General features: G+C 40.9%; 1 protein-coding gene across 2 annotated transcripts in view; it reads left to right on the top strand.

Moving 5' to 3' along the window:
• Window positions 1-9,892: 9,892 nt before the first annotated feature.
• Window positions 9,893-12,106, top strand: part of LOC126237441 (CDP-diacylglycerol--glycerol-3-phosphate 3-phosphatidyltransferase, mitochondrial) — a 95,672-nt gene continuing 93,458 nt past the window's right edge. For both annotated transcript variants that reach the window (XM_049947558.1, XM_049947559.1), the window contains exon 1: window positions 9,893-10,056. In XM_049947558.1, coding sequence (XP_049803515.1) covers window positions 10,013-10,056 — 44 coding nt within the window. In that variant the 5' untranslated portion in view covers window positions 9,893-10,012. The remainder of the gene's footprint in view (window positions 10,057-12,106) is intronic.

The following is a 12,106-nucleotide window of genomic DNA, read 5'->3' on the forward strand; positions in this document are numbered from 1 at the left end:
GCGATTTCCGTGACAAGTCGCAACTAAGAGTCGCAAGTAGCAACTAAAAAAGCGCAGTTAACGGTGCCATCTGTTGGCCAAAGTTCGTACTACGTCCATCTCAGCGATACGGTATCGAGTCTAACTGCGATTTCCGTGACAAGTCGCAACTAAGAGTCGCAAGTAGCAACTAGAAAGCGCGGTTAACTGTGCCATCTGTGGGTCAAAGTTCGTACTACGCCCATCTCTGCGATACACTATAGAGTCCAACTGCGATTTCCGTGACAAATCGCAACTAAAGCCCGGTCCACACGCAACGATCTGTCTGCGCAGACATCGGCGCAGATATCTGTACATGCAAAAGATCGCTGCAAATGAGGTGTGTTCACACGACACAAACCCCAATCTACTACTCGCCTGCCATCTGTCGGTGTAGAAATGAAATATCAGTGGCAAGCGACTACGATCCCCGTAAACGTCAAAATTTAATTCAGTTATTTTGAAATATAGAAATGGAGGAAGTTCTGTTGTGGTCTGTGTTCGCAACTTGTGTTGCAAAAAACATTCAGACCAACCGCAGGAAACAGAGAAAGCGGTCAAAATGGTGTAGACAGTGGCTGCTAAAGCGAAAGCAGTTTTCTCACGTAAATTTACTGTGAGAGTTGCAGGGCGAACCAGTTTTGTTTTACATTACCTCGTGTTCCATTTCCTCGCACATTGGCACTCCAATTTCATCTTCAATTGTATTCCTGCTTGGTCTTGGCGTTTCTTGATCACTAAGAAAGACAAGCAGATCAAAATACCATAACGTTGGCTGGTATACTTGATCTACTCCTACACCAGATCTTCTAGATTTCTGAACTTTGGATAACTCTTTTCGGTAAACAATTCGCTGACAGACTTAATTTACTTGACTTGCCTTCATGAACTCACCCTTCAGGAAAGCGTAAATAGCTTCACATCTGTTGGGTATTATTTCACTCAATGCTTGTTTCGATATTGCAGATGAAAATTCCAAATCCTTGTAGCTCCTTCCTGTTGCTAGGAATCTTAATGTTACCGCCAGCCGTTCATGAGGAGAAATTGCCCTTCTCATACAAGTATTTTTTCTCATAATATGAGGGGTTACAAGCTTTAAGAGATAATTATAAGTTTCGACATCCATCCGCAAATAATTTCGCCAATTCGCAACGAAATTATTTTTTTATTACCGTTTCTCTGCTTGCCCAGGCGTCAACTACCCGCAATTTTTCAATTAGAGCATTGTATGCTGCTGTCTTTTTGTCTCGGTCACTATATTCTTTACTTTTAATCTTCCACAAACATAGGTGGTTTCTGTATATTTCAATGAATTCACTTACACACTCTCGAGAACACTGACGAGTATCAGCCATTTTAATGCTCTGTGCGTACAAATACAAACACTAGACTGAGCAAACAGCTGTTTCGCGCCAGATTTGCGGCGATCTCCTGTCCACACGCTCCAACTTGTCTGCGCAGATGTGGTTTGAACCTACAGATTTGAGAGGTTTCGCTCAAACCTCCAACTCCAACTTCCAGGTTTGCACACACCTCAGGTTGGTGCAAATCTTCTGACCACACACAACGATCTGTCTGCGCACATGTGATGTGCGCAGACAGATCGTTGCGTGTGGACGGCCCTTAAGAGTCGCAAGTAGCAACTAAAAAGCGCAGTTAACATATTTTTCCTAGTGTCATCTGTTGACCGACGTACGTACTTCGTTATGAGAGCCTTGTGCCTCACGAGATCGATGTGCTGTGTGTGCATACGAAGGGCTTATTTCAATAGTGGTACAAGTCCAATTTTGTTCATTTTGAGATACAGAGTCGTAAAGTTAAATGAACGCTCAAAAATCTGCAGTTGAGATACCAGAAATATTCAAGCATATGGCTTCTTGCTAGAGATGAACCTTTATTTATGTTTGTTTGGATCACTAATTTCAGAAGCATTATAGACAGAAAAGCGGAGGTAATGGACTTGTACCACTATTGAAATAAGCCTTTCATATTATATGACGACATGCACATTCAGCATCAGTTATGGTTGGTCAAATACTGCTGTGACTCTGAATGTATTATATTAATAAGAAGCAACATTGCCCTTTTCTCCTGAAAATATCAAGTAACGTAACAAATGTGTTTGATTCTGCTTCCAATATGACGGTTTTGGTTAATACTCCACATGCCTACAGGACTTTGCAATGTTAACACAGCAGAACTCAGACATCTGTATAAGTGTAGAGAAATGAAAACAGTCATATGAATGTCTCACTTTTGTTCCGACACAGTTCAAGACTCGGAAGAAAAGTTTTACACCTGGTGTTCTACATGGCAACTTCACACACAAGAACTTTTTGCCGACACTACTACCACCTACATAAGTAAGCTTTTCCTGTGTTACTTTCAAGTAATGCACTTAAGCTATTCCTGATTTAACTGGAAGATCTGTACTTCCTACTTTCATATCAACAGCCTCAAAATGCATATTGTAGACTTCGGGATATGTTACAGGTCAGTGTCACACCAAGATTGTGGAGAAAGGGGGGGGGGGGGGGGCGGCATGTCGCTCTCCAACAAGTGTTTACCAATAAGTAAGTGGCGGAAAATTATGGGTATAGGACGGCTTAAACATGTGGAAAATGAGATTTTTATTATTCACTCACTGTATTTGACATTTATTATTCCTTTAAAATCGCACAACAACTTCAATAAAACACAGTTTAATCATTCACACACTTATTTCACAATTATTTCACTTTTAAACTGCAAATCCTCTAAGAGCTGTCTTGAATCTTCACGAGTCTCTCCCAACAGCCTTGATGTGGATAGATACGTACAGCAACCAGTAATCAGAGTCAGAACTGTGTCTGCAAAAACACAAGGATTATTAAACAATTTTTGCTGTCATTAATTACTAGCAATATAATTGACAGAGTAGATTGCTAATATTTGCTATAATGAATATCACATTTGCAAGAACGATCTCACTGAAGTAATTAAGTCCATCGAAACGCTTAGAAACTAACCTCTCGTCTGACGAAAACGGTCTAAAGACGCAGTGGCAATTTCTTCAGATCTGTTGACAATGATATTCTGAGTTATCACTTTACTGAGTGACTGAAATGTAGTTCAGGTACCTGTGAACATAACAATATGTTAGAATTCATTTTCTAAATACGAACTATTACGGTACTGTACGGCTACTTACATATTAATTACACTATTAATATTTTCACAGTTGTTTCTTTAATACAAAATTAAAGCCAACGGAAGAAAAAACGTAAAACATACTTGCCAATGACAGGTTTGTTGAGATGCAATTTTCTGTGTTGACAGATGTAAATTTTTCCTACAGTGGTAAGTCGCAGAAATCGCAGGAGTCACAGAAATCGCAGAAGTAGCAGAAGTCACAGAAATCGCAGAAGTCGCAGAAGTAGCAGAAATCGCAAAGTCACAGAAGTAGCAGAAATCGCAGAAGTCACAGAAGTAGCAGAAATCGCAGAAGTCACAGAAGTAGCAGAAGTCACAGAAATCGCGGAAGTAGCAGAAATCGCAGAAATAGCAGTGGCGGAGGGATACACGACCTATGTTCCTTAACTGCGACTCTTAGCTGCGACAAATCGCAGTTAAGAATAACAGATACTGAAAAGTAGCATTCACAGAAATCACTGATATCGGAAAATCGCAGTTTAGCCCATCACTAGTAAACACCGGTCGCGCTCTTCGCTCTGACCACAGATATAAACACAAACTACCTGTTTGCGCAAGAATCTGTACAGAATATGCTTTGTGTATGCAAAAAATCGCCACAAATCTCGTGCGCACACACGACACAGTTTCAGTTTATGGTAGGCCTACTATCTGTCCAACTAGGAAAGAAATTTCAACAACAATCCGCCACATTCTCACAAAAGGTTTTCAGCTCAGCACCTAGATTGTAACGCACAAAATTTTTCTGTGATCTGTGATCATAACAGTTTTTGCAGAAAAAGAAACAAAGAAAGAAGCGCACTAAGTTATAGAAACGGCAAGAATGATCTTAGCAGTGAAGATAAGCGACGGTAACTTACATACGTTAATTTACGTCGTGAGATACAGTAACGACTGGCGAAATTATTTGCGATTGGTCACAGGGCATACAAATATCTATTGGCGGTCATAATAATTCATTTTCTGTGAAACTGCCTGTCCAGTCTCGTCCCCAATCGTATTTCTACTGACTCTCCCTTGGCTTACATATTTGGTTATACAGCGCTAGGTCGAATAGTTTGCATTTCTTTGTTTAACTTTTTGCAATAAATGTTCCATAAAGAATCTGTTTTTATTTCCGTTTATCTGTTTGCCGCAGTGTCAAGTGTTCTTAGCTTTTCTTTATAAGCAACTGCCTTCTTACTGCGATCTCTTTACACTTCGCCCTTAACTTTCCACGAACGTATGTGACACCTACACACACTGTCTCACAAAAAAAAGTGAAGCACCCAGAAGACATGGGGGGGGGGGGAGGGATATTAGTGTAAGTTAGTACACCTACACACCATTATCAGCGGGTAATTAAGTGATTAAAGTCGCAGTTCTCTGTGACAGTCAGAATGACCAACAAAAAGCGTTAGTTTTCTGTGTGTTAAGTGTTGTTACCAGGACTGGAAGGGGGTACACGGTTAATTACCTAAAATTTAACGGAGCAAGGTGACGCAGTGATTAGCACACTGGACTCGCATTCGTGAGGACGACGGTTCAAACCCCCGTCCAGCCATCCTGATTTAGGTTTTCTGCGATTTCCCTAAATCGCTTCAGGCAAATCCTGGGGTGGTTCCTTTGAAAAGACATGGCCGACTTCCTTCCTCATCCTTTCCTAATCTGATGGGACCAATGACCGCTGTTTGGTCCCTTCCTCCAAGTCAACCAACCTAAAAGTTGCACCACAAATACTGCGGAAATGGCAAGTGCTATTGATGTGCAGTTTTCGAAGAATGATTGGTAGTCAGAGGTTCGCATTGTCAGTCAATAAATAAATTGTAATAATACTTAGAAAGTGTATTTTGTATGCAGGCATACACTTTTCTAAATATAGCAATGCCTGTCGAGTGTGGTTGGGTTGTTTTTGGGGAGGAGACCAGACAGCGAGGTCATCTGTCTCATCGGATTAGGGAAGGATGGTGAAAGAAGTTGGCCATGCCATTTGAAATGAATTATCCCAGCATTTGCTTGGAGCGATTTAGGGAAATCACGGAAAGCAAAATCAGGATGGCCAGAAGTGGGATTGAACCATCGCCCTCCCAAATGCGAGTCCAGTGTGCTAACCACCGTGCCATCTCGCTCGGTAATGCCTATTGACGTTAATAAACCAAAAGTAAGGTAAATGAGAATGTATGGGAATGTCAGTGGTGTTTGTTGCAGGAGTCTAATGCGACTCTTTTACAATAAACCACATTTTGAAAAGTTCTACACTCACAGTTGTACAGTACCTGTGGTACTACATACTAAAGAACAACATAAGTGCATAGACTAGTTGCGTGGATTCTGATCAGTAACGAGACAATTGACCATCACAGGCTGGTTCAAAATGATAACTGGCATCGTCAATACATGCTTCCAGTCTTGTATGGAGTGACTGCTACAAATGTTCTAGCATTTCAGTGGAGATGTTCGAACAGGCCGTAGTAATGCATATTTGTATATCATCAGGTATAGTTTGTATGTTCTTGTAGACAACGTCTTTCAGCTCTCCCCACAGAAAAAAGTCTACAGGTGTCAAGTCCAGACAATGACTCGGCCAAGGTATAGGTTCTTGTGTCCAGTCCAATGATTTGGAAACAATTCGTGATGACATGCTGCAGTACTTCCTGCACTATGGGCTGGACAGCCATGATGTTGATTTCACAGTTTTCTCCTAGTCTGCCGAGCAATGTCTTCTGGTATCCTTGGAAGATAGGCTGTTAGGAGTCTGCAATAATTTTTTGCTTTCACTGTTCCTTCTATGAAAATCAGGCCAATGAACTTATGGTTCATTATACCATACCACACGTTTACACTCCATGGAAGCTGATTTTCCACGTGACGAAGCCAATGGAGATCAATAGTGCATGTTTCAGTGGTTTATCTGACCATTTATGGTAAATGTAGTTTCATCACTAAACAAGATACATGATACACCTGAAGTATCCTGTCTTAGTGCCCATATACAGAATTTAACATTATTCTCATAATCGTTTCTATGCAGCTCTTGATGGAGAGAGTTGTAATAGGGACAGAACCTATATTGATGGAGAATGCATAGGACACTTGCCTGACTCATGCCACTTTCTTGTGTGACTGCACAGGAGGTAATGTGAGGATCATCTGCAACAGCAGCAAGAATGTAATTTCCCTGTCTTTTGTCGTAACTTGTTTCCTTCCGTTATATTGTCTAGGTGTTGCGCTAACACTTTCACTTATGTGTTTGAAGAATTCCATATAGAATTGCTCATATGATTAATGTCGATTTGGATATCTTACCAAATACACTGTGCAGGAACTAACTGCGTTCTTCCTACACTCTCCATACCCCATGAGCATATCAGCTTTTTCTGCATTGGTAAATACCGTCGTCCATTCATAACTTACTCCTTGGGCTGTCCACACTGACTGACTAGCACATCGCAGTTCACTCAAAGAGTAAACACTCACAGTGTAAGCAAACATAACAACATTCTACCTAGGGTACACATATGTTTGCACAAAAAATACACTTTCGAAGTATTATTACAATATGATATTGGCTAACAATGTGAGCCCTTGGCTACCATTTCATTTGTGAAAACCGCACATCAATAGCACTTTTCATTTCCGCATTTGCGGTGCAATATGAGGGGCGTGCGCAGTGTCAGGTGTTGAGTGGTCACTGTGAAGGACACAGAGATGCTGTGTACTCTCGTGGGACAGAGTTGTCAGCACCTGACAGAATCTGAAAGGTGCCTGATATTGGGGCTCCATTTGCCCCGCTGGTTGAATCAAGCAATAACGAGATTTATGGGGCACTCGCATGAGACAGTGACTCGATGTACTATATGGAAATGTGATGGCAGGTATACACACCATTAGGGTTCCAGTTGATTACGGCTGACTGTCACTAGGGAGGACTGACACATTGTGCACCAAGCTCACTTAACCCCTTCACATCTGCCCCTGCCACCTGCATATAAATGTGGACTCCCTGCAACATTTTGCGTTATTCTCCACCACTGGTTGGAGACTAGCAGTGGCCCTACTAGGGAATTACTGTTCCATACATATTAGTGCCACAACACAGCCAGCAGCATTTGGAGTGGTGCCATGACCAGGAAGCATGGACTGTTGATGAATGGCATTGCACTGTATTCAGCATTGCGTTCTGCACTACCCCAGATGACCATCATTGGGGAATATTGTGATGACCTGGTGAGAGGTCCCATTTTTCCATTGTTTTAGAGAGACACAGCAGTGTTACCCCTGATGTCTTGGTATGGGGAGCCATCGAGTATGGCTCAAGTCATGGTTAAGAGTGACGAGGAAATTCTGATGGCACAGTGGTAGGTGATGAGCAGGATGTACCTCATGTATAACCTGTCATGTACCAGTATCATATTGACACTTTCCAAGAGGACAATGCTCATTCATACATAACACATGTGTCTATGAATTCTGCATTATGCTGAGGTACTATCATGGCTAGCAAGATCCCAGATCTGTCTCTGATAGAACATGTGTGGGACTAGCTCTGACATCAGCTCCATATGAGTGTCAGTATCCAGGATATCATTGACCAGTTACAACAGTTGTGGGCCGTTTTGCCTAGGGAAAGAATAGAAGTTTTTACGGCTACCTTCACAATCGAATTAATGCATGCAACCAGGTCAGAGAGCGTACAACGTCATACTGATCAAGGAACTCATATTGCCAAGTTATTAATCACAGTCTAACATAACAGTCGCGACACTTACTGCTGTAAAAGTTGTTGCCGTTTGACAGATGGAGCGACACTAGCGCTCCAAGCGGCTGGTAAGGTGAACGTCAGACGTGTCGTAAGCATAATGTTTGTTTGCATCCATTTCCTACGTAATTTCCGAATTATTTGAGTTAGTTTCTTGCCTCCAAGAGTTTGTGTAGTATCAAAAGGCATATATGTTTCTAAAAATGATTCTAAAATAAGCGCAAGTGTGGACAAAAACCATGAATAGAGTGGCAAGCTACAATACATTCGTGAAGAAACACTTGTGACATTGGACAGAATTGCAGCTTACCACGTTGATATCAAAAGAATATAAACACACAGATTCACATGTAAGAAGCACAGACATGTACCTCTACATGCAAAAGCGATGGACAGCTCGTTTATCGTTCTGCAGGCCTACTGTGTTTGTCATTGTCGCCTGTTGCCACAAGTACGACCTTCATCTTTGTATTATTCTAAGTGTGACAAGCAACTGACAAATAGTGGGAGAAATATGGCGAAAACATTATAATGAGCTGATTACATTACATTTCACGAAAAACCAAATATTTGAATAATTTTCAAACAATCTGTCTGTAGGCACTTTCCTTGTCCCATAATAGTTTCGCTCGAAGTCTAGCGATCTGCACACCCTGACACTTCACACGCTTTTGTAAGATACGAACAGCTGCACTTAATCTACCCAGTTCATCGTCAACGTAGGTCTGTGTTGACTATTCTCACGAATCTGGCACTAATACATGGAGAGTTGAACTGGCTGCTTCTGTGTCATAGGACTGTTTTACAGCTTTAGATTGACTGTCAAATCTTTGTGGCAGTTTCCTCTTAATCGTCAGTTGAGGTGGCTTATTTGGAATGTCAAACAGTGTGGGTACTGCATTCCACGCGAGTTTGTTATTGTCTGCGTTCATGAACTGGTTTTGTTCTAAATGCAGCGAACAAAACCTAGTATTATTATACAGGTAAACCGGGTCTTTCTTGATAAGGTCTTCTCGTCTGCTATTCACTAGCCATTTTTTTGCTCCTAAAACGAAACATTCATCATTTATACACATACATTTGCAAGTGAATCCTGACGATACAGTTTAGTAACATGATGGTATATACCTCTCAGGATCCTTAGGAAACCTAAAAAAAGACATCTGCGGTGTCTTCTGCCTATTGCTGCAGCAATTTATTGCGCTACAAACGCTCCCGATGGTAAAAACCATTGTATAAATCAAAATAAACAATCACTTTTCGCTTTTACGATCGCGCCGAACTCACAGTTCAACCTACCGGCCGCTTGGAGCGCTGATGGCGCTGAAGGCAACAAAATCGAGGCGAAGTGTCGCGACTGTTATGTTAGACTGTGTTATTAATCGTCTCTCGACACTGAAGTTTCATTTTGTTATCCCCTCCGCATCTGGATGCTTTACTTTCTTTGCCAGGCAGTGTACTTGAATGTATTTAGCGATTAACTCTCTAAAGCGCTGCTGACGCATATTGGTCGTTCCAGAATTAAATATGCTCGCAAAGAGAAGGACTTGTACTGATCAGACGTGTGCAAGATTCACGACAATTTCCAGTCCACACGCTACGATTTGTCTGAACAGACGTCTTTTGAGTTGTCAAGCTTGAGCAACTTAGTTCAAACCTCCAACTCCAACTTCCACGTTAGAGCACATGTGACTGCTGCGTAAAATTCCGCTCAGTGCGTTACGACCCGTCTACGTAGATACGATGTGCACAGATATTTGCGCAGACAGTTTGGTGTGTATAGACTGGCCTTTATAGTTGAATGGCAGTTAACTTTTTTTGTCAGGCTAGCTTGCGTGACAGTGAGTCAGTAGGGTGTTACCACAGGTTAGATGACTGACCATTGCTATGGCGGGGCAATGCTTGTGCAAGTTTTCGTTGCCTATGGAAAGAGGATTTACTTGTGCGTTATCGTAGGTTTGACCCAATGTTTACTGTCAACTTGAGTCTGCACGATTGCACGTGAGAATCGTTGCTGAAGATTTTTTACATTGAGATGGTAGCCATGTGATAAATATAACAAGAATGGCTCATTTATTTCATAAGATCGTGTGTATTGGTATTCGTCGGTAAGTTTTTGTTTTATAGCTAACGAGTTTGAAGGCAGTGTTAAAAGGTATTTGCAAACGTACATTATTTTGATTCCATCCTCGGTTGGATTTTAAACGCTTATCTTCCAAAGTTTTCGTAGATACACTCTGCTAGCACACCGTTTCGTGTTCGTACATATCGCAAAGGACTGAACGTGCGTTATTTGGTTTTCGGTATTGTATGGCAGCTATCACACAGTAGTCCGTGTTCTAGTGGCCTCTAGTATCAGATGACAATAGTCTATTACATTTGACATTCACTCAAGTCGACATCCTCATTGTATCGATGACTGTGTAACTTTACAGAGAACTACATAGGCTATATAATATTTTATAGTTTTCAACGAACCATGTATTTTCAGTGAAACTATTAAACATTCTGCCGCTCCTTGTATTTGTTCGTATTCTTGTTTTATTCATCATCTTCTGCCCTTTATCCATCGCTCACATTGTCTTCAAGACTTCTTCAGTTATTACAATTTGCAATTTCACACATTATAATTTGTTGCCTTGGTTTCCTGGTGTGGTTTGCTAATCTTCCATTAGAGCATAATGTAGATTTTTGATAGTGAGAAATTCGACAAACAATTTTGGTACTTCACCTTGTCTGGCTGTATGCATAACCCTAATCATTAAGTTGTCACTCATATATATATATTATAAAATCAGCCTTTGACAAGCATACATAAAATACTGTGGTCAAGAGGAATGTTTGATCAGAGTTGTCAGCTTTGACTAGTGACATAACGCTAATGGCTGCTGTCATGCCACCTTTTCGTTCATATATTCAACTTTGTTGCTAGTTGGCATAGACAAAAAATATGAAAACAATATAATCTGGTTGTGATAGTTGATCTGTCGTTTAGTCCAAGGTATAGGTTAGGTTGGAAGGTAACAGTTTGGTTGTGAGTTCATGAAGCCATCGAATGTGATGCAAAAAAAAACTTTGTTGTGATGACAGACTGATCTGTAGCACAGGTAATTTGAAAAAAAAAATCGCCAGTAATATCATACTTTGCATTTATAACAGTTTTATTTATTTTTCATTTGAACATTCAGCACAGTAGTATAGGACATTTCAGATGCATTACAAGTATAAATGAAACCTAAATAAAACATCTACAAACTTGGATCAAATTAGGCAAGTGTGAATTGAATTTTCAGTTCCCTCTGAAATCTTGGTTGTGGTAACACACTGATATGTGGTGCAGCCTGAGGTCTACGTTAGGGTGCAAGGTGGCAATTTGGTTAATAGTTGGCGAAGCATAAAATCTGATTATGGTTACAGTCTGATCTGTAGTGAAGCCTAGTGTTTACATCTGCACCATATTGAAAAATGCAAAAGGGGGGGAGGGGACAATACACAACTTTTACAATATTATCAATAGCACTTAGAAGGTACACTCAGTGTTCACCTATCATCATCATCTCTGATGTTTGTACAGTATCTGTTTTACAGTCACTGCTTTAGCTGAAGTCTTGAACAGGGAAAGTGCCACCCAGCAAGAGCACTTTTCTTCCACAGTACACAGGTTAATGTGTGTTCTGTGTATGCAGTTGGAGCATAGCATTAGATAGTCAGCAAGAGGTGAGAAAAGTGATGAGTGCTGAAACTCAAATTGTTTGGTAATCGTAACAGATTGTTTGACTTTACATTAGGTTATAAAGTTTGACCTAAATACTCCTATAATGACATCAATATTTTACTGAGCGAGGTGGCACACTGGACCCGCATTTGGGAAGATGATGGTTCAATCACGTGTCTGGGCATTCTGATTTAGGTTTTCCATGATTTTCCTAAATTGCTTCAGGCAATTGCTTCAGCATGGTTCCTTTGAAAGGGTACAGCCGTTCCCTTACCGATCCTTCCCTAATCCGATCGTCGTCCTCCCCCACATCGATCAACCAACCAACCAACAATATTGTTTGTACTGTTGATGAATGGCGGTTGTGGTGACACTGATTTGTAACACAGCTCAAGCTTTTTGTTAGGTTGGAAAGTGACAGCCTGTGAATTGTCAATGGCAGC

Source organism: Schistocerca nitens, chromosome 2 (genome assembly GCF_023898315.1).
Source record: "Schistocerca nitens isolate TAMUIC-IGC-003100 chromosome 2, iqSchNite1.1, whole genome shotgun sequence".
Classification (NCBI taxonomy): domain Eukaryota; kingdom Metazoa; phylum Arthropoda; class Insecta; order Orthoptera; family Acrididae; genus Schistocerca; species Schistocerca nitens.